This window comes from Pseudovirgaria hyperparasitica (assembly GCF_010093815.1).
Source record: "Pseudovirgaria hyperparasitica strain CBS 121739 unplaced genomic scaffold EJ05scaffold_2, whole genome shotgun sequence".
NCBI lineage: Eukaryota > Fungi > Ascomycota > Dothideomycetes > Acrospermales > Acrospermaceae > Pseudovirgaria > Pseudovirgaria hyperparasitica.
Window position 1 is genome coordinate 1,850,804 of NW_022985550.1, and position 20,650 is coordinate 1,871,453.

Here is a 20,650-nt window from a genome sequence, read left to right on the forward strand (position 1 = left end):
GGGGGTTTGCGGGGCCGAGGGCGAGGATGAGGGTGTGGGAGTGGTGGGTTGAGGAGGTGGTTTTGAGGGTGAAGATTGGGGTTGTGGGGGAGAGGGTTGGGTGGGTGGTGTAGGAGATGTCGGTGACGGTTGTGTGGTGGAGGGGGAGGGAGGAGAGGGCGTAGCGGGAGATGATGGTTTGGCAGTGGTTTGAGAAGAGGGTGGTGGAGGGGGTTTGGTAGTCTTTGCGGTCGCGTTCTTCGATGATGATGCTTGCTCGGGCGCTGTGGAGGGAGGAGTGTGTTAGAGGATTGTGGTGTTTTTCCCAAGAAAAAGAGAAAAAGGGGGGATGTGTATATGTGATATCGTCAAGACAGGACAGGGCAGGACTCACTTCCCGGACGCGCGCTTCTTCTTCTTCTGGTGCTTGCTCAGCTCCTTGCCGACGCAGCCGCGGATCTCGACGAGCTCGTGCTCGCGGCCGTGCTCGTAGGTGTAGGCGAGCATGCCGTCGCGATCGCCCGGGTCGACGTGGAAGAACATGGGGCTGCGCAGGTGCTTGATGTCGAACAGCCGGAACAGCCGGTTCCACTTGGCCATCCAGGTGCTGCCGGACCCGTCGAGCACGAGCGTCGAGTACTTGCGCTCCGTCCGGGGCGGCTCCGGCTTCGGCTTGCTGTCGGCGCCCGTCTTGCGGTTCTTGATCGTCATGTGCCGCGCGTGCCGCCGGATCCAGTTGTAGCGCTGGTGCTCGTCGTCGGTGAAGATGGCCGACGGCGTGTGTTCGCTGAGCCGGGCGGCGACTGCGAGTCCGCATGGCCCGGCGCCGACGATGATGATGTCATGTATGGTGGGTGGTGTTGAGTCCTCCATGTTTTGCCGTGATTGGGCGCGATGGCTCCGTGGAAAACGTTAAGAAGGAGAGAAAAGAGAGAGAGAATGAAAGAGAACTGGACAAAATCACGGATTGAATCCCCTCAACTCGCGACTCACTACTTAGTATGCATCTGTCGTGCTGATGTACTGCTAGTCGAGCACCGTGCTGGACAGGTACATTGATGAGACGTACATCGACATGGACCCGCCAAACTCGTCACTGTGGACTGTGCTACTCACATTCTCCATCGCAGGCCGCAGGTAACATGATTGCAAGAGATTTAAACCTCGCGTCTTACGTACCGTCCGTACGTACCGCACCGAACGGTGACTATAGTCTACACTGTGGGCTTGTTGTACCCACACAGGCCAGCTCCCGTGCTATCGTCAGCATGTCCGTCATGTCCTCTTGCAATAGTCTCGGCCATGCCGGACCTGGTATCCACAGAGAGCGACCTCGACGCCCATGCTCAAGAATCCTGCAATGCATATTCCCGCCGAGTCGCTTACCGTCGTCGCACCCAGACTGAACTCCCGGTCTTCGCGCGGCACGTTGTCGGTGATTTCTGCAAACGTATTCACATACACCAACCCACCCAGTAAGCCTTCCCAGAAGACGATTGCGAAAACGATCCAGACGGACGGGATGAAGTCCCAGATGGCGTGGGCCGTGAGCAGCAACAGATTCGCGACTTGCAGAAACGACGGGTAGTAGAGATGATGGACGCGCAAGAACGGTGTACTCGACCGTGACACGAAGACCCCGACTTGGTAGATGGCGTTGTAGGTGGGATAGAAGGAGCGGAACGCGCTGAAAGGAGATGACTTTAGGGGAAACAGGAGGGTCGGCGCCACACCTTGATTTATGGTATACTCAGCAATGTACACCAGCAGAAGTGGGAGCATGCTGGCGCATGTTAGATTCTGAAAGATAGTCCCGTCATAGCCACTTACTATGGAATGAATAGTCCCCGAGCACGCTTCAGATTCGACTTGAAGTTTGAGAGTATGTCTTCCGCCGCCTTGGAGCGCTGGCTCCTCGCACTGCTCCCACTAAGGGACATGAAGCTTCGACCAGAGGTCGACACTACACTATCGCTCAGCAGCCCTTGGCCTTCTCTTTCTCCGAATGTATCGTCAGCAGCGTCGTCGTCGGGGCCCTCCTCGACTCTTTTGTATCCGCCATCTTCTCCCTTCCACAGCTTCAAGGGGTCTCTTGGTAATAGTACGAAGAAGCTTGCTAGCATAATCACTGGCATAAAGGCGCTGACCAGTAGGGCTGTCTTCACGCTCCAGCCCCATGCATCCGTCGCCAGTGCATATAGTCCTGCGCCCACCAAGCCCGCTCCACCGGTCCCGCTGCCCCACGCAGCAAGTGAGAAGTGCCCATAGTAATGAGTCAGCCCCAGGAAACTCAGCTCCCCTCCTCCAGAACTTAGACTGGCGAGCACCACCCCAGACATCTTGATGCTGATTGTGGACGGTGATTGATCTTGTGGGCTCAGCGCAATCAGCAGCATTCCGACCGTGCTTAGTGCCACGAATATGAATATCCGGACTGGGTATGGTATGGAGTGAATATAGTATGGCGCCGTGAGTTTGGTCAGGAAGGACGGTATCACGTCGAACAGGAGGACCGCACCCTTGGGTGTGGATGTGCCGACGAGATCGAGCGCTGCGGTCAGGATGATCACATACAGCACATTGTTGATCAGGCCTGCAGAGTGTCAACAGCTTGACACGTACATACGAAACTAAGACTACACATACCGAAGAGCCAGAAGGCTGTCATGACCCGAGGGTCGGCGCCTTGGAAGACATTCCTTAGCTTGTCCTTGTACACAGCCCACGATGCAGCTGGCGAGAACGGCATTGGAAGGGTCATGGACGGTACGATATGGCAGGTTGCAGCGCTTTAGAATTTACCTCGTAATCACATAGCGAAGTGAAGTGTAGAATGGACGCGATCGCCTTGTCGTGAGTTCGGACGGTGCCTTGCACGATGGATGAATGTCATGTGCCGGTTGAGGTTCCAACTCATGGATGGATGGATCCACGGTCGTTTTACGGAGCAGTCTCCGAACGTCAGCCAGGCTCGATGCTGTGAACCTGTCAAATCCATGAGAAACAACATCATGCGCCCCAAGACGATACTGCTAGGCATATCAGGCCCTTCGTCGTCTGGTAAAACAACGCTCTCCCGCCTCGTTCGGACGATCCTCCCGTCCTCGTTCATTCTCCATCTTGATGACTTCTACTTGACCGACGCGGAAATCCCAATCCGCAACGGCGTGCAGGACTGGGACTGTATCGAGTCACTGGATCTGACAACGTTTGAAGACTCACTTCGGTACATCAAAGAACATGGCCAAAGCCCACCAGATCTCGTGAGCAAGGAAGATCAGAACGCTGTCGGTGAGAGTGGTGTCAGCGCCGAGGCTGTCGAGCAATGGAAGAGCGTCGTGCGCGAGAATGAGCAGTGGCAAAAGCTTCTTGGGCTAAATATAAGCTTGACAGGCAGTGGAGAGGTTCGAGTTGCCATCATTGACGGTTTTCTTTTGTACGCGGAAAGCATGCGAACGATACGCGAGCTGTTCGATGTGAAGCTTTTCTTACCAACGACTAAAGCTCTCACAAAGCGTCGCCGTGAAGCAAGACAAGGCTACGTCACCATAGAGGGATTCTGGGAGGATCCGCCTGGGTACGTAGACGACATTGTATGGCCCAACTACGTCCGCGATCATGAATTCCTATTCAGAAATGGTCTTGTCGAGGAAGAAGTAGACGAGGCTGTATGCGAGAAAGTACATATCTGTGCTATGCCTCGCGAATACGCTGAAGACATGGATGGCGCACTGACCTGGACGATGAATACACTGAAAGATGCGCTGTCGTCCCAGACCTGAACTTATATCAAGCACCAGTTCGAAAACATTGGCTGTGGCCGCTCGACGAGCCGATGCGGGCTTGTGCTCCAGTGTGTTTTCATGCAGCGTGCGACAGGCATCATTCTTGGCAACCCCTCACGAGGCTGCCAGAAACACTTGATACAACTCCTCTATCCCTCGACATAGTTCGATGAGAAATTACAAGCTGTATTCGAAATGCTACGATTTGTCGAATTTATTGTCTGAATACTGAATTGCCCAACGGAAAACGCTTTGCTCGTGAGCTTAATGGAGACTGTAGTCGCTCTCGGTCTTGCTGCGAACATATGTCAATTTGTAGAGTGCACAATCGCTGTCATCAAAGATGGCAAATCCATATACGACGGAGTCTCTGGCTTGACGAAAGAATACGACGAAGTCCAGAAAAGAGCAAGCAGGCTTGCTGAGGCTGGCGTTGCGTTCCGCAAGCTGAGAATTGCACAGCTTGGATGTCAGCAAGATGACAAGTTAATCGAGCTTACAGAAGATTCTATCGACGTAGCGAACGGATTATATCAAGAGTTCGAGAGGCTTAAAGGTAAAAGCACGAACAGGGTACTACAGGCCGCATTTGGCCTCGTGAAGAGCTACGGCGCGCGTGAAAGGATTGAGAAAAAGGTGCAACAATTGAAACTTATCCAACAAGATATCACTTCGCAAGGCATTACGGTAATGCTGTGAGTTAGGAGGTCTTTGTTCCTGGAGAACTCGACTGACCAGTGACGTCAATGCAGGTCTGACCTGGATCAGATAAAGCAGCAAATGAAAGACGACAAAGAACAGAGCCGACAGTTCCAGATACAGCAACAGAAAGGAGAGGCTTCCATATCTGAACAGATCTCTGTTCTTGCAGATTCGATGATTCGGTCCTTTAGCTCACAATCAACCGTTTCACAAAGTCCCCAACAAGTAATTGATCACATAAACACGCTGCAGGAGCACCATTCACGGTGGAAAAGAGACAAGGAGTTGCGCCAAAAGAGGTACGCAGCCCTCAGGTCTCTCCAGTTTCACGAAATGATGTCCCGAAAGGATGGTATCAAGAACGCGCATACCAAAGACGTTGACTGGAGGAAAAAGGAGTAAAGTCTCTTGCGCGACTGGTTGAAGCACGATGACGGTATCTTCTGGATATCAGGCATACCCGGCTCTGGAAAGAGTGTCTTGATGAAATCCCTCATAGATGGTCATCAGACAGAGGAGCATCTGCTGTCGTGGGCTGGGGGCGCGAGGCTTGTGATCGCCAGTCATTACTTTTGGGCAACAGGCCCTGCAATTCTGAAATCGGAGAATGGAATGCTACGATCTCTGTTATTCGAGATATTCCGTTCGTGTCCTGAACTCGTGGACAAGATGTGTCCAGCCAGTCTGCTCGAGTATCCCGGGGATAACGCCGCAGACTATCCTTGGTCCCTTATAGAGCTTCGGCAAAGTATACAGTCTATAAATCATCTGACAGGCCAGTATCGCTTTTGTTTCTTCATCGATGGGCTCGACGAATACGATGACGCCTCGGAGTGGTCAGACGAATCACGGAGGGTTGTTCCCACCAGTGTAAACGACATCATCGAAATCGTTAGATCCCTGACATGCTTGGCTGGAGTGAAAGTCTGCGTGTCAAGTAGACCATGGGTTGCATTCGATTCTGCATACGGACAACGACCCACGACCATGATCAGCCTCGAGGAGTTCAACTGGACGGAAATTCGCAAATATACAAAGGAGACAATCTTACCAATTGCGGAAAGCCTTCGGGATAATCCTTATAACAAGAAAGACTACTACGGGCTTCATAAAATCATAGAATATATTATGAGAGAATCGAAAGGCGCCTTCCTTTGGGTATATTTGGTCGTCAATAAGGTTGTGGTTGGTCTACGGCATAAAGATAGTATAGACCTCCTCACCAAGCGAGTCAAAAACTTCCCCTCGGACCTTCCAGGATTCTACAAGCATATGCTAGACAACATGGATCCGGACTATGCAGAAGAAGCTCGAAAGATCATTTCAGTCGCTCTCTATGCCTATTATACTGGATATGAACCTTTGCATGTGTTACAATACTCATATATATGGTCGCAGCTTGACACAACTGGCGACTTTGGGTTATCAATACCAACACCATATCGGTGCGAGTCTGGTATGGAAGAGCTTATTAAGCACGCCACTAATCAGTTCCTTTCACGCTGTCCCGACTTCTTCCATGTGAAACGACTGCAACATGATTTTCCACACGATATTGAAGTACGTTTTATCCATCGAACTGTCGCGGAATTTATACGTGAGGAAATGGTAATATCGAAGTCAGAAAGAAACATGGATACACACTTCGACGTATCTAGGTTTTTGGCGAACAGTTTTCTTGCTTGCGTCAAGACTATGTTAAATTCACCACTGACTCGCACATTGGCAATTCGCAATGTTCGGGGCCCCAGAGCTTGGCCTGGCGCAACCCGTCGACTAAAGCTTTTACCAGCTCGGTATCTGCCTATCATTCGAGCAGAGCTACATCTTTGGGAACAATTTACTTGCAAAGTAGTATTGTCTCAGTCGGAGGTGCTTTATAGTACAATAAATCAGAAACCGCTTATACACCATCCGCGAATTCGTCCCGCTCAAGATGATTTCTGGCAATGTCTCCTCGAGGAACGGCGGCGCATATTTGACCGTTATCGATTGGCCAAATTCGCATTGGCGAATGGAGGGACTTTCCACTGGTATGTTAAAGAAAGGGTTGCCAAGAATCGGAAGCTTCTGTATGAGATGCTGAACTTCAGGACTCCTGAAAGTCTCTCTGCTTTCCTATCAGTACAAGGCGTGAACGAGCCATTATTCAGCCAAGAACAATGGACAGTCTTTAACATCGGAGCAGCAGATGCATACGCCGCAGAAACACCATGGGGTCTATGGCTGAAGCGACTAAGCCAGTACTGTGTAATCTGCGCCAGAAAGGACCAAGACCTCGGACGAGTTGGAGTAGCGACTTCATTCATCGAAAGTGGTGCAGATATGAGTCTTCGTCAGTATTACGAATTTTCTGACTGGGCATCCGTAGAAAAATTTGACACCCCACCGGACATCGGCCAATCTGTCAACTGGAGAGGGCTCCACGGTTGGACCAGAATTTCGGTCGCGACAATACCTGCACAGGTATGTTCGATTGAGAAATTGAAGGTACGTCGGAGGTGTGCAGAGGAGATACATCTGAGGTGGGAAGGCGAGCTTTCACCCAGCGAGCTTTTGTTGTTCTACTTCAGGGACGCAACTCATCGCCGAGACATTAAGGAGGCAATCGAGCAGCAATCGAGAAGGCCGGGATTAAAGCGGAAGTCGGTCCACCAGCAGAGGCAGAGCACGAAACAGACACCATAAGCCTCCTCCCACCCAAAGACGACAACGTCTCTGTGTACGGCTCACAGCCATCACCAGCGCCAAAATCCCTACTAAGTCTCATCGACCCACTGAGATGGCTACGATGGTTCTAACCAGGCACACGCCAACTACCCCTGCCGCAAAACACCCACAAACAAGTCCACACCGTAACTAGGCAACAACAGATTTACGGGCGTTGGCGTGTACGCAAGAGGTACCTTCACACGGCGATATATATATATCTTGCCATGCTACATGTTTCTCCTCTCGCTCATCAGCTTCGCCCTGTTGTTTCCGCGTGAACTATGCAAACACGGGGGGGACTCGTGACGTCCGGTCCTAACTGTCGCTCTCGCTTGTTGTCCTGGACCTCTGGCGAGCTTTCTTTCTACCATCTCACCTGCACGACTTGGAGAACCTCGGGGATCGTTCCGAAAGGAAACCCGCTGTCTGTCTGTGTGACGCGCCTCTTGTCTTGTGTCTGTTCAAGCTCTGTTGATCTTGGAGCTTTGGCTCGGATAGGGGGATGGGGGTGTTGCTGTGGATGAGGGTATTCTTTGTGCTTATGCTTATCTCTTTGTACGTAGTTCTTCTATAGCTTGCATATAACTCCTATATATCTCATATACATATTCTATGTTCTTTAATACACCTTTTTCTAACGTGTCTATTGGTATATATATGATATTATCTAACGATTCTTATATCTCTATATCCCCCTACATTGGCCCTTTCATATCAATAATAGTCTTAGGTATCTGGTATACCGCGTATACAGCAATAGACATAGTAGTACACTATATAGATAGATAGATGGCTGCATAGAAATGTAGAGTATAAAGCGCAGGCTGTACATATATACATATACTGTCTCGTCGTATATGTTCGATACTCGTATTCCTACGGAATCATAAAAAGATACAACGTTTTGTCTAGCGCCCGCTAGCGCCCTCACCAAAACCACGACCAAAAAACCACCTTTTACCATATATTAATCCAACCACGACCTTAATCAAAAATCTGACCGACAATTCTGTAGAGAATGAAATTCCGTGTAATTCTATATACTTTTTACTATCTGCAGCTGCGTCGTCGCGGACGAGTAGGGTTTACAAGCCTCTGGTGTCGCGTTTGGTGGCAGGTTCAAAAATTCGACTTCGCCGTGGATTTTCCGGCGTGCCTTAGTGCCTTAAATTCAAGACTGCACGCAGTCTGCCGGCCGCAGGCCACCCTAGTATTATATATATACATATACTACACTCGAATAGCCTTTAGCTCCTTACCATTATCAACACTATATATCATGCTTATTCCCTCTTCAAAACACACCAAGACAAAGGACATTATAAGCTCCAAACAAACCCCCCATTAATTTTGAATTTTTTTCTTTTCTTTTCTAAAATTGCAAAATCTACGCGAGCTACATCCAAAGAGAATCTCACAACTAGATGACAGAGTTACTCGAGTACAGGAAGGATGTAGAATAGGTCATTAGAACAAATACATGGAAAAAGCGCGCCAAATTGGATTCTCCAAAAGATGTGTGATTGTTCGACGTTGCGTGTGTCGTGTCAGGCATGTTGTTGGGCGGCGGGTCTTAGGGTCGTTTTGTTTTATTTCGTGGCGATGTGGTGGTATAGATTTAGGGGTTTCGTCGGATTTGGTGTGGATGGATGTATGTATGTATGTATGTATGTATGTATGTATGTATGTATGTATGTATGTATGTATGTATGTATGTATGTATGTATGTATGTATGTATGTATGCATGTATATATGCACACGCGTATACAGACATGCACTATCATACGTCAACCACCCAGCTACCACCCTATAACCCTACACGATCATGTCCATCTCAAAAAAAGGTTGCTCCGGAATAAGTATATCGTCGAAGCCGGCCCAGCCAGCAGCTATAGACCAGCGCGTGCCCCAAGGGGACGGACTATAAAAAGCCGGTATATCGTCGAAGGTATGAGGGACAAAGGGACGGAGGACCAGCCATCTGCTGTAGCCCACCCCCAAGTATCCGACAAGTGAGCCCGAGAAGAATCGGCCGGAAGGCGAGACGAAGAGGGCATAGATGGCGAAAGCGAAGGAGCAAGACGAAGCATAAATCCAATCACAACCACCCCCCCGAGAACCCATGGATAAAGAGTGCGAATGCACCAACCCACCCCCTCAACCCCCAAAAAACCTCCTCTTCTTCACCACCCTCCCAAACCGACTCCTCAACACCCCATCCACCCCCTCCACCGGCGACGGCGTCTCCGGCGTCTCCGGCGCCGCCACCACCCCCGAGCCCGAACCCGAACCCGCCACACTCGGCGTCCTCGGCAGCGTATGCGGACACACCACCATCCCCTCCCGCGCCCCGCCCTCCGAACGAACCACAGCCCCCCTCCCCCTCCCCCTCTTCAGCCGCGTCCAGCGCCTCGCACGCGCCTTCGGCAGCGCCCTCCTCCTCTTCTTCCTGCCCAGCTGGGCCAGCGCCTCGGGGGACAAGTCGCGCGCGTACAACAGGGCCTGGCTCTCGATTGCGGAGCGGAAGACGGGTGCTAGGCCGCCTGTTTTCGGTCTTGCGGAGGCGGAACCGGATGCAGAGCCGGAGGCGGAGGAGGCCTCCTTTTTCTTCTCGGCCTTGGCGCGGGCGGCGAGCACGGCTTCGAGCTCGGCGGGGGGGGCGGGGGGAGGGGGGGGGGTGGTGGAGGGGGGGGGGGGGGGGGGGGGGGTCGAAGGCGGAAGGGAAGGGGTAGTTGTGGATTGGGAGGGTGGCGCGGGCGCGGAGGCGGGATTCGAGGTTGAGGTCGTGGAGGAGTTTGGTGTAGACGGCGTGGGGGAAGGTGATTGTTGGGACGGGGGGCATTGGTGGGTTGGTTGGTGGTGCGGAGATGGATAGGTCTCGTTTGTTTTTTGGGGGTGTAGGGAAGGGGGAGAATTGGGGATTGCTGGGTTGGGTATGTTAGTTTTGGGTTGGGTTGATGGGGTAGAATTTGGGGATTGCGGGATGGGGAGATGGGGGGTGAGGGTGGTGATGGGGTGGAGTTGGGCTTGGGGGGATGGAGGTGGTGTGGTTTACATGCTTTGCTTGTTGTGTATATGTGGTGGTGGATGCTGGGTGTGGAGTGTTTGGGGACTTACTTGTATTGTGACGCACGCTATGCGAAATTCAGATATGATGTAAGATGCGTGGGGATGTGTGTATACGACACAGGTGTAGCAGAGAAGTTAGGGGATGGGATCTCTCGGGGGGAGGAGGCTGTTTAAATATGTCGTGGTTTGCGAGCGCTCTGAAGGTTTGGAAGCGCGGTACGCTACGAGGATAGAGGAGGGAGAAAGCCATAGAACGAGGTTCCAAACTTCCTAGACGGGGAAACATGTATTTTTTTTTCTTATGTGGCTCATCCAAGGAACGGGTATATGGAAGAGTATAGCGTGAGGGATCGTAGTAGGATGTTGTCCTTGTATGTCTAGGCGCGCTGAAGGACGTTGAGTCCATGGAGTCCATAGTCAAACGGAGGAAACATGAGTCATAATAAGAATACAGCAAGTGAGTTACCGTAGAGTAGAGTCGATCCAAGTAGTTATTATCCTTGGTGTTGAGGCTGCTTGTGTTGTCGTCGCATACCAGTAGCATTCAAAGTGGGCTATCTGCATCCGGGAAAACATGTTGCCCGAAGAGGTATAGCGCTACGATGAAGCCCGCTACGCTACGCCCGTTCGGGCATAAGGCAGCCGCAGCTCCACCACATAAACCCGACTGCATCCCTTTGATTTTCCCGATACAGTCGTGTTCTAACCCGTACCCTGCACCGACCAGCAGCACTTTTCATCTATATGTATACCTGATCAATGGGGTTTCTATTGACTAGTACTACTCTACATTCTTAATATTGCATGATGCCTTTGAGAAATGCTCGGGGCACTGCCGAAGTTATACCGACGCGTCGTTGACTACGCCGCAGCTACTACCTAGTCTAGTACCTTATAAATCCATGGATAGATCTTTCTTAGCGGAAAAGCCCCATTTAAAGAGCCATTGCATGTACTAGTAGTATACCGCTTCGATCAGATGTCTGCACTCGCCCACGACGCGAGTCCTGTAGGAACAGACGCACAATCCGTGCCAGGCAGCGACCTTGATGCCCAGAAACCAGCCTCATCGACAGACGAGGGCCTCAAGAGCAACCAGACTTGTAGCTGTTTCCACTATGATCTCGACCCTGATGAAACCGACCGATCGAGCGAGTTCGATGATTCTAACTTGCCTCCAGTCGTCATATTGAACGAGACCCCCTGGCCCGAGCCCGCCAGTCCCTTGTCACCATCAGAGGAGCAGAAGTGGGAGCCACTATTTGGACTAAGTACAGACACAGGTCTGCCAAATCAGGGCATCAAGAATATGGCTGCAATCGTTGAGCTCTTGCGAGAAGCCGGGATCGTGTGTTGCATGTCGTACGAGCCCGCACTCAGGTACTACGGAGCTAAGCGACTTGTTTTCGTAAGTCATGTCATATAAAGTTGTCTTTGGGCTTCTTTGGGTTTTCCTGACCCCCCCGATAGGAATGGATTTTTTGCATCCCGACGGAGCATGTCGAGAGTGCCTCTCAGTTGATTCGAGAACGAACAAATGATTACGAGCCGTTTCGCCATCCAGATACCCAGCGTGTTTACAGCCTCGACCACTTTTTCCCTCGATTCAAAATTCGGGGACATAGCGTCTTTTTCACCTTCATGTCTTCACAGGCGCTCAACATCCCATGCACGCCCGAAAACGTCGAGTTCAGCCCGAATGGAATACCGTACCCTAAGCTACATGTATACACCCAGAGCCTCATCGACACATACAATGTGGTGGATCTTGTTGATCTAATTGACGGCATGGATCTCTCTATCGAATGGGGCAAGGCTCATCTCAATCTGGAGGGCCCGATCGATGTTGCCTGGGGCAGATGGACCGCGAATTTCGAGGCTGGCGGACAAGCCCCTCCTGACATGATCCCACGATGGTGCGCGGATCCACCTTCACGGCTTAGTATCTGGTTGAAATACGCGTCGGCGGAGAGGAAGTGGGCGAGTCGTGGGTTCAAGGCGCTTCCGAACGACGTCACGAGGTTTCGTAAACGTGGGCAGGGGGATCCGCGGCTGCGGCAGCGGGATTGGTGTTGAGCGATAGAGGTTTTCGCATATATATAGTACTAGACTTGCGTGGCTATCTGGCAAATGGTATATAGGGTTGTTGGGGTAGTAGTAGCAGTAGTCTGATGACGAAGAGAAAACTGCTCAAACATGTCTGGCCATGATGAACTCTAACTGGTATACAGTAGAACCTTGGCTATGGGATCACGTTGTACTTTACAGAAAGGAAAGATGTTCTTGGTGTTGGTTTGTGTCTGCTTGACGTCGTATAAAGAATAATAATTAGCATACAGTAAGTAGTAAGATAGGAAGCAAATGATTGGCTGGCAATTTTTAGAAGTGGACCCATGTGTTTTCCGCCTTAGCCGAAGTGTGTGAGATGTTGGTGCCTGATTTTGCGCGAGTCGCTTGCACGGGGAGGAGGGGGAGGGCAAAATGAGGCGCGGGTATAGTTTTTTGGGTTTTTGGGTTTTTGGGATTTTTTGATATTCGACAACATACTCGACAACAAACCTTTTTTGCTGACTCGCGCGACTGTGATTCGGACTGCTCCATCGGGATGATTTCTCTGAAGGAGTTTTGATGGAAGGTTGGCGATGAGGGCAGGATATGTATGACATGAGGTCGCATGGCCAGGACCGAGCGACTAAGACCAACAGGGGGATGAACTAGTGGGATGTGTTGTTGGATGCGCGGGTTGCAAGGGATATGGGGGGAAGGCGATGGTACAGTTAGAGAGGATGTGGTGAGATTAGGGCCGAAGTGGTGGTATGGTGCATCGGAGTATATTTTCGTATCTTTAATAGTTTAATAGTTTAGTAGTTTAATAGTGACTAGGTTACTAGGTAAACATGTATGTATGTAGATAATTCACACAGACACAACAGACAGCCACGTAAGGCACATAAGGCACATAAGACACGTAAGGCATGTAAGGCATAACATGTAAGGCACGTAAGGCACATCTCATCACTCTCTCTCTGTGCAGCCGGCGTCTAAAAGTTTGTGCAGTTTAGTCGCTACCAAACCTACCAATCTACTAATAACAACCTACTAATCACCTACCATTAATCCCCCCCCCCCCCCCCCCCCCCCAAAAAAAAACGTCTCTCTTCCTTGTCCCCCGCCAGCCAGCCCAGCGCAGCGCAGCGCGCGCATCCCAGAAGCCTGCAAGATGGCTGCATGTGCATCTATGCATGCATACCAAGGGAGGGAAAGGAGATGGTTGATTTATAGTAGCTTATTATTATGGCGCGCAGGGAGTCTGCTTCTGCGTAAAATATGCCATCGTCGCGCGACAGCCAATGATGCCTGTACAGACAACAAGAGAGCCCGACGCGAGGACAGGACAGGACAGGACAGGACAGGACAAGACAAGACAAGGCCAGCCAGCAGCCTACATAATACAGTGTGCGCGCGCGACAGACACCTCACAGTCAGTCAGTCAGTCATGGTGACGGGTGACGGTGACGGTGTTGTGGGTGACAGTGGTGACCGTGACAGTGACAGTGACGGTGACGGTGACAGTCAACCTTGAAATGGTCCATTTTGAGCGCAATATTATGCTGCCATTGCTACTCATGCTAGGAAGTACGGATCACTACTAATTACTACAGTAACTACCACTAATGACTGCTGCTGATGGCTTCACTGGCGATGAGGGGAATGTACAGTGTGCGTTGAGAGGTCGCCCGTAGATCGGACCGCTATTATCATGCATGTCCACCACCGTCCACCGTCTCCACCATCAATCCATGGTTTATTATCCATCAGTGCATCATCATCAGCATAATCATCATCACCAGCATCAGCATCAGCATCATCACCCCTCCTGCTCCTCCACGAAGCAAAGAGCGGTGTCATGCTAATATAGCACCCTGTTTAGTGCTTGTGCTTTTCCACTTGGACAGCGTGGCGCCTCTTCTCCCCACATGCTCACTTTGTGCCCACTTTAGCTGTTAATTCCTCCCTCTATCCCCCCCTCCCCCCCCCCTCCCCTAAATTCTTCCCGGGTACCCCATGCAGCCTTTTTGCTTGTGGTCGGTGGTAGGGCCGCTTTTTACCCTGCTTGGGACGGTCTGTGCTTCCTTTCCGTAGCTTGCAACTCTCTCTCTCTACTCGCCGTTTTGCCTCTGCTCACGTCCCACTGCCTCACTCTCCTCTCAATCTAAACACTCACTCTTGTCTCTTCCTATCCACTTTCGCCTCTACCGCAACACTCGCCCTAGCCATTAATCGTCCCTCGTCGTCGTTAGTTATCTGTCGTCAGGCCCCCTCGCCATGATCTTGACCCGCTGAAGCCTCAACCTACCACCACCCAGACCCGCCCACAACCTTCTGTGCAAATCCCTTCAGGATGGACTCTCGGCCGCCATATCAACCACGAGACGCGCGAGATCGTCCCTTCATTCACAACCCGAACCATCAACCGCCTCCTCCGCCTCCTACCCAACAGCCACCGCAGCAACAGCAGCAACAACAACAGCAACAGCCTCCTTACTCCTACGCGCCGCCTGCCTCACAACAAGCCGTACACGTGCCCTACGGTGCAGATCCTTACGCTCGAGAACAACGTCGCGATCCCTTCCTCCCTCAATCCGCACATCAAAGAAACGGTAGTTATGGAATATCTGGTGGCAATGGACCCATACCAGGCCCGCCTCCCGAGAAGTCGCCTGTAGATGGAGCTTGGTCTCATAGTGGTAAGATGAAACCTTCATTTCACATTCCGTAATAGCAGCATGTCTTTAAAAAGCCACCAATCGCTCGAGGCCCTATATTTTGTTCGATCGTGAACGCCGAGGTCTACAGCCAATTTAACACTGTGTGGACTCTATGTGGGAAAAACAGCGCAATATGAGCGATTTGAAGACTCGGATCAGGGCAGAAAAACACAATATATGGAAATATTCATGAAGTTTGGGCGCTTTTTTTTGGGCTTGAGAATTAAGAGACGGTGAAGAAGAGACGAAGCCTGCAGGTTGTTGAGCGGTGCAAGCCCTGCAGTGTGGAAATTCGGAATGAGCCCTCTTCAGCTCCATGCAAGACATCCCGAGCCTTCGCCATTTGTGTCTCTATTTTGCATAGCACATACGTGGAGAACGTGGCTAACGATATTTCTTCAGGCGCACAACCGCAACAGCACCACGCACCCGTACAACATCAACATCACCACCATCATCAATCTGCCGGTCCACCACCTCCACCGCCTCCACCAATGTCTGGCCCGAATCATCCCCAGAATATGCCTGCATATGCCCCAGAACATTCGAGACGCGGATCAATAGGAGCCGGGAGCCCACCTGCTGGATATTATCAACGTATGTCAGATAATCTTCAAAACGCCTCACATTGTGTTGTGAATCGGCTGACCTTCGCATAGCGCCACGAGACTCTCATCCTCCACCTCCACTCCCTCATGGCAATCGTAACATGCCACCGCCTTCACCACAGAAACAAAGTTCTGGAGGGCCATATCAGAGTCAACAACGTCCTCCAGATCCATTCACAAATCACAGAGAGCTTCCAAGTCTCGGGACCTCGTCCCATCGCCCGGGCAGTGCTCTATCCATATCGTCTCTAATTGGAGGAATGAATGACTCCAGATCGCAGCCTCAGCACTCGCCTCCACTCCAAGCAGCAGCGTCGCCCCCAACAAGGACAATGCAACCCCCTTCACCAAGAAGAGCTCCATCGACAGGTGCTAGGAACGAGTACGGCATGTATAACAGACCCCGGACACCTGAAAGATACCCATCCTCTTCCTCTGCAAGGCCATCTGAGCCACGAGGGTATGGTGCATCGTCTCCGACGAGGGCAAACTCGATGGCAAACAAGTCTCCAGATCACCAACGGCAAGGCTTCTCTGGCCAAGGACCTCCCGGTCAGTACAAACCGATGCAACATCAAGAACAGCGATATTATCCTGGCCACTCAATACCACCAAGGGATCCTGACATGGGTGGTGGACACGGAGGCCAAACTGTCCCACCGCGACCACTGAGTCAACCGTCGCAAGGTCCAGGTCCGGCGCACGAGAGGAAAGGTCTCTTCGAGCCTTCTGGTGGATATGGAAGACCTCCATATGGATACCCCCTCGACGAACGCAGGCACGAAGCTCCTCCACTACCTCGATCGGCCGTCTCCAACCAAGTCGATGAGCGCCAACGGGATAGACCTGTGACAGTACAACCTGTAACACACTCCGCTTATAGCCCTCCCAGGGAACAGGGTGGTCCTGGTCAGCAGCAGCCCGCGTACCCGGATTCGCGCTATCCATTGTATCGGCCTGGCATGGACGATGGTCGGAGAGAAGTCCCCCGGAGCGACGTGACGAGCGCGGCTCGACCTCCGTTTGGAGCACCATTGCAACATACCTCGCAACATCCGTCATTGAATCCCGAAGATCCTTCACGACCTCCACGTACACACACCGGGCCTCATCCACGCATGTCGGACCCTTTCAGCAACATGCCTACTACTTCAGATCCAATAGGAAGTGACCGACGACTCGTCGAACAGCTTGGCCATTCCGGCTCATCTAGTGCTCCACCATACCAGGCCCGTGGACCTCCTTTCGATCCCCAGAACCAAAGATCCGGTCACCTCGGCCCGGAAGCCAACCGAAGGACAGGCCGCGCTTCTCCACTACCACAAGCCGTACAGGGAGCTTCAGCCCAGCCTGTCGGGCCGGGCGGTCGGCCGGAGATCAAGAGCGAGTTTGGCAGGATGTTCTCGGGACTCGGTGGTGGACTAGGCAGTGCGCCCTCGAGGCACGGGACAGCCACACCTTCAAGGCGAAGTCCTTTGCCACAAAATGGAGGGGAATCTAGCTTCGGCGATGGCGAGGTTTCCATGGCACGAGCTGGTTCACATAGCGGAAGAAGGGCTAATAAGAGAGTGAAAGACGAAGACATGATGATGGCAGACAACCACAACGCGGATGGAAGATTAACTCCATCGATATCCCGTGCAGGCGGGAAGAGATCGAAACATCATCATCCGCCAGATCATCACCATCACCATCGCGCAGTGGGCCATCACCATCACCATGTCCACCACAAACCAGCCCATGAGCATGATGATGGCCAAGCGGCAGGTCAATTCAACACCATACGATTGGGTCCGAACGGGGCCCCAACAGATTCCACACCAGAAGCCACTCACCATCACCATCACCACCACATTGTACATCCGGGACATCACCACCACACTCCACGACCGATACCGCCCCCAGACAAGCTCCCAGAATCGATCTACAACATCACTGCTCTCCTCGCCGATGCATCAAAAGAACCAAGCGCTCATCTCGGATCACAAGTGTATGCACCGGTGCCAGTACCACCATCTGTCGAAACGCCGCTCGATGATAAATTCGGCTACGCGTCAATGCCGAACCCACTGCCTTCCACAATTCAGGGCAGAGTGAATTGTACATTTGACATCCGCATCCCTCGCTACTTCCTGACGCCGCTCCAGCGCGAACTGGTTGTGAAGCAACGTTGCGTGTGGGGACGAGACGTTTACCGCGATGATTCGGACCCTCTCGGCGCGGCAATTCACTCCGGCTGGATTCTTGGCGCGTGGGGCGACGCGGTGAGCGATGTCAGCATCCTAGATGACCGCTGTGCACGCGCCAGAGCGCCAGAGGACGTGGAACAGCGAATTTTGGCACGCCCGGCGGCACCTCTGATTCCACCGCCCGATGTCGACCTCATACTACGCATCCTCATACTCCCCCCGCTAGAGCGATATCCGTCGCACAATCAGTATGGCATCACAAGCCGCAAAGCGGGAAACAAATATGGCGGCATGAGCTACACAATCCAAGGGTTGCAATGGAAAGATGAGGGGCCTGGGTCTCGCGGACAAGACCGCACGCGAGAGGCTAAAAACAATCGCATGAGTGCAGCCCAGGCGTTGCTTGACATGTGTCTCTCCACGCGCACGCGGACGAATGACAGCCCTAGGAACGGTACAGCGGCGGTTACGGCGTGAGGGGCGGCAGGAATAAATATACAGGCCTATATGTATGATTGTTTCGGATGTCAAAAAAATTAGCGACGGCGCAAGTTCGGACTGTTGTATACGGTGGACCTTTGTAGAGTGCGATATAAGGTATAATGTGGCCACATGGAGATGTTTAGATCCAGGTCGGAAGGGCTAGTAAGATCGGACTAGGGAACGAACGCAAAGATATCCTTCAGGTGTTTTGGCATGACATTGTAACCACGATGTATGTAGTATTATTACCCTGAGTGTATGCACGCACCATGAGCAAGGCCTACTAAATTCCCTAGGCTCGAATCAAGTCAGGCAGATTAGTCGGGCAAGTCCAAGCGCATCCTTCGAGACAAGAAAGGTGCCCCCTCCACGTTTTGGCGTGGGGTGGGGAGATTGGGCACAGATGCGATCTCAGATGTTTGGAAATCAAAAGGATGACTACTGGCGCCCAAGAGGAGAAGAGGAAAGAGGAAGAAGACCGGCCAAGGCTGAAAGGTGTTTTTTTATCTATATTTCTTCTCATGGTGGTGTGTTTGTTTTCTTGACTGCTGCGCACTGCATCTATCCATCTATCCATCCCATCGTAATCCGGTACAGTTTGAGGGACGGACTGACCTGTCTGTCTTCCCACTACTATCATTCGTTCATTTCGACCTAGTTACCACCGATAAGGAAACGAGTCGAAAAGACTTAATTACATACATACGTACATGCGCCCCCGTTGTAATCGCATCAAGATCCTACGAAAGCCACCTGCCTGCCTGCCTGCCTGCCTGACGCATACCTTCTGCCTCCTCACGAGGCGAGCGATAGCGATAACGACTGCGAACGAACTGCTGGCGTGACGAAGCATCGACACAACGACACGACAACAACGGCTCACCGCATCTTCTCCTCTGACCTCAGGCTCACAACGAACGAGACCTAGGCGCGCGCATTGCCTTCCATCCTATCTATCCATTCTGAGCACCGTTCGTATCCGCGTGTGTGTGCGTGTGTGTGTGTGTGTGCATGCAGAATTTGCGACCGCTGCCGACATTCCTACGTACCTACGGCCTGCTTACATACTGCGGGTTCACGACTGGCTGGGCCGAGTGGTTAGTTTATCCTGCGTGATAAGAGAGAGAAGGAGGAGGACGAGGAGGAAGAAGAAGAAGAAGAAGAAGAGGCGCGAGACAGGATACAGGATACGATGGGACGTGAGCGCGCGGAGACGTATTCGATGGGAGCGATTGTAAGTTTTTGTGTGTTTTTTAATATTTTACTTGGGGTTGTGTTGTTGTGTTTGTTATGAAGAGGGGATGAGGGGGAGGGAGGGGCTGCTGGAACTGGAGCTGGAGCTGGAGCTGGAACTGGATGCCTGAGGCTGCAGGGCGCCCGGAGTGGAGTGGAGTGGAGTGGAGTCTGGACCTGCCCGTTGCTTTTGCTTCCAGATTCGGGCCCACGTGACCTTTGGTGTGTTTTGCTGCATGCTGCTGCATATAAACACAGAAGGAGCGTTCTGGCGGTGTTGTTGCAGATGAAAAGGGCAAGACAGAAACAGACAGCTGTTGTTGACCAACAGACAAGACAGCGCTGAACTGGGCAGGAGCAGCAGTCGGGAGTATCCGGAGCAGGGACCAATCCATACGATGCAGGCGCGGCAGAACACGCGACACCGCACAAACCCAACTTTCACCCACAATTACGCCACTCACAACTCTACACACGCTACACACGCTATTACACCACTTCTCTACACACACACACACTTACACGCCACTCACGCACCTTCGAAAGGACCACCAATCGAAAGCAATCTCAAGAGAAAACCACGCATCCGCCGCATGCAAAAGGAAGATTTTTGACATCTCCACTACTGCACGCACCGCTTCTTGTCTTGCTCGTCGCTCGGCCCATGTCGTCGGTCCCTTGTTTCTTGTCCCTGGTCTGTTGTCCCTTGTCGCTCGCCCCTCATCCCTCCTCGCTCGTCCCTGTGAAATTTCGGAATCAACTGCGGGTCCGGGCCAATTCATCCATCTAGTAGTGCTGCTGCTACTGCTTCCTGGTCCTCGGCAGTGGAAAGTGACTACTACTCGCTCATTCATCATCATTGTGCCCGCTTCAGCAACACGGAGACTTGATTCTCGCTTTCCACTTGAGCCTGTCGGGTATCTCTTCATCTCTACGACTTCCTCGCCAGCTCGCTCTCGCACCTCTGCCTCGTGCCTGACCTGCAACTCTGCTATCCTGCTCTGTCACTGCTGAATTCGCTCGAATCCTTCTCGAATCGTTACACCGAACGGCAAGCAGCTTCAATACGACAAGCCGCTGTTACGGTCGAACGGCTACCCTTCACCTTCACCCGAACGAA

The 20,650-nt window shown here is 52.0% G+C and overlaps 8 protein-coding genes across 8 annotated transcripts; 6 read left to right on the plus strand and 2 right to left on the minus strand.

Annotated features, from left to right (window-relative positions):
• Nucleotides 1-369: 369 nt before the first annotated feature.
• On the minus strand, nucleotides 370-852 carry EJ05DRAFT_482954 (FAD binding domain-containing protein; the record flags this gene model as incomplete). Its single annotated transcript, XM_033745217.1, has 1 exon — nucleotides 370-852. One exon carries the CDS (start codon nucleotides 850-852, stop codon nucleotides 370-372), a length of 483 nt encoding a protein of 160 aa, XP_033604630.1.
• A 201-nt stretch (nucleotides 853-1,053) lies between these two features.
• EJ05DRAFT_199889 (protein btn1) lies at nucleotides 1,054-2,998 on the minus strand. The gene is made up of 3 exons (XM_033739731.1): nucleotides 2,626-2,998; nucleotides 1,810-2,572; nucleotides 1,054-1,762 (listed from the first exon to the last, which is right to left on the minus strand). Exons 1-3 carry the CDS (start codon nucleotides 2,738-2,740, stop codon nucleotides 1,255-1,257), a joined length of 1,386 nt encoding a protein of 461 aa, XP_033604631.1. The 5' UTR covers nucleotides 2,741-2,998; the 3' UTR covers nucleotides 1,054-1,254.
• Nucleotides 2,991-3,761, plus strand: EJ05DRAFT_497046 (P-loop containing nucleoside triphosphate hydrolase protein; the record flags this gene model as incomplete). Its single annotated transcript, XM_033746493.1, has 1 exon — nucleotides 2,991-3,761. The coding sequence occupies one exon, from the start codon at nucleotides 2,991-2,993 to the stop codon at nucleotides 3,759-3,761; it is 771 nt and encodes a 256-aa protein (XP_033604632.1).
• A 270-nt stretch (nucleotides 3,762-4,031) lies between these two features.
• EJ05DRAFT_497047 (uncharacterized protein) lies at nucleotides 4,032-7,154 on the plus strand (the record flags this gene model as incomplete). Its single annotated transcript, XM_033746494.1, has 3 exons — nucleotides 4,032-4,459; nucleotides 4,517-4,844; nucleotides 4,893-7,154. The coding sequence occupies 3 exons, from the start codon at nucleotides 4,032-4,034 to the stop codon at nucleotides 7,152-7,154; spliced, it is 3,018 nt and encodes a 1,005-aa protein (XP_033604633.1).
• A 2,147-nt stretch (nucleotides 7,155-9,301) lies between these two features.
• Nucleotides 9,302-10,054, plus strand: EJ05DRAFT_497048 (uncharacterized protein; the record flags this gene model as incomplete). The annotated part of the gene is made up of 1 exon (XM_033746495.1): nucleotides 9,302-10,054. The coding sequence occupies one exon, from the start codon at nucleotides 9,302-9,304 to the stop codon at nucleotides 10,052-10,054; it is 753 nt and encodes a 250-aa protein (XP_033604634.1).
• Nucleotides 10,055-11,151: 1,097 nt separating this feature from the next.
• On the plus strand, nucleotides 11,152-12,502 carry EJ05DRAFT_535444 (uncharacterized protein). The gene is made up of 2 exons (XM_033749251.1): nucleotides 11,152-11,656; nucleotides 11,719-12,502. The coding sequence occupies exons 1-2, from the start codon at nucleotides 11,228-11,230 to the stop codon at nucleotides 12,322-12,324; spliced, it is 1,035 nt and encodes a 344-aa protein (XP_033604635.1). The 5' UTR covers nucleotides 11,152-11,227; the 3' UTR covers nucleotides 12,325-12,502.
• A 966-nt stretch (nucleotides 12,503-13,468) lies between these two features.
• On the plus strand, nucleotides 13,469-13,831 carry EJ05DRAFT_482960 (uncharacterized protein; the record flags this gene model as incomplete). Its single annotated transcript, XM_033745218.1, has 1 exon — nucleotides 13,469-13,831. The coding sequence occupies one exon, from the start codon at nucleotides 13,469-13,471 to the stop codon at nucleotides 13,829-13,831; it is 363 nt and encodes a 120-aa protein (XP_033604636.1).
• Nucleotides 13,832-14,558: 727 nt separating this feature from the next.
• Nucleotides 14,559-18,440, plus strand: EJ05DRAFT_200029 (Rxt3-domain-containing protein). The gene is made up of 3 exons (XM_033739733.1): nucleotides 14,559-14,996; nucleotides 15,420-15,614; nucleotides 15,677-18,440. The coding sequence occupies exons 1-3, from the start codon at nucleotides 14,651-14,653 to the stop codon at nucleotides 18,289-18,291; spliced, it is 3,156 nt and encodes a 1,051-aa protein (XP_033604637.1). The 5' UTR covers nucleotides 14,559-14,650; the 3' UTR covers nucleotides 18,292-18,440.
• The last annotated feature ends 2,210 nt before the right edge of the window (nucleotides 18,441-20,650 follow it).

What these genes read in the sequence shown, in the direction of transcription:
- EJ05DRAFT_200029 (XM_033739733.1), top strand. Translation starts at nt 14,651, where the DNA reads ATGGACTCTCGGCCGCCATATCAACCACGAGACGCGCGAGATCGTCCC. An exon ending in TGGAGCTTGGTCTCATAGTG is followed by an intron (nt 14,997 to 15,419) that starts GTAAGATGAAAC and finishes ATATTTCTTCAG; the next exon opens with GCGCACAACCGCAACAGCAC. An exon ending in ACCTGCTGGATATTATCAAC is followed by an intron (nt 15,615 to 15,676) that starts GTATGTCAGATA and finishes ACCTTCGCATAG; the next exon opens with CGCCACGAGACTCTCATCCT.
- EJ05DRAFT_535444 (XM_033749251.1), top strand. Translation starts at nt 11,228, where the DNA reads ATGTCTGCACTCGCCCACGACGCGAGTCCTGTAGGAACAGACGCACAA. An exon ending in GAGCTAAGCGACTTGTTTTC is followed by an intron (nt 11,657 to 11,718) that starts GTAAGTCATGTC and finishes CCCCCCCGATAG; the next exon opens with GAATGGATTTTTTGCATCCC.
- EJ05DRAFT_199889 (XM_033739731.1), bottom strand. Translation starts at nt 2,740, where the DNA reads ATGACCCTTCCAATGCCGTTCTCGCCAGCTGCATCGTGGGCTGTGTAC. An exon ending in GACAGCCTTCTGGCTCTTCG is followed by an intron (nt 2,573 to 2,625) that starts GTATGTGTAGTC and finishes GACACTCTGCAG; the next exon opens with GCCTGATCAACAATGTGCTG. An exon ending in CGGGGACTATTCATTCCATA is followed by an intron (nt 1,763 to 1,809) that starts GTAAGTGGCTAT and finishes AACATGCGCCAG; the next exon opens with CATGCTCCCACTTCTGCTGG.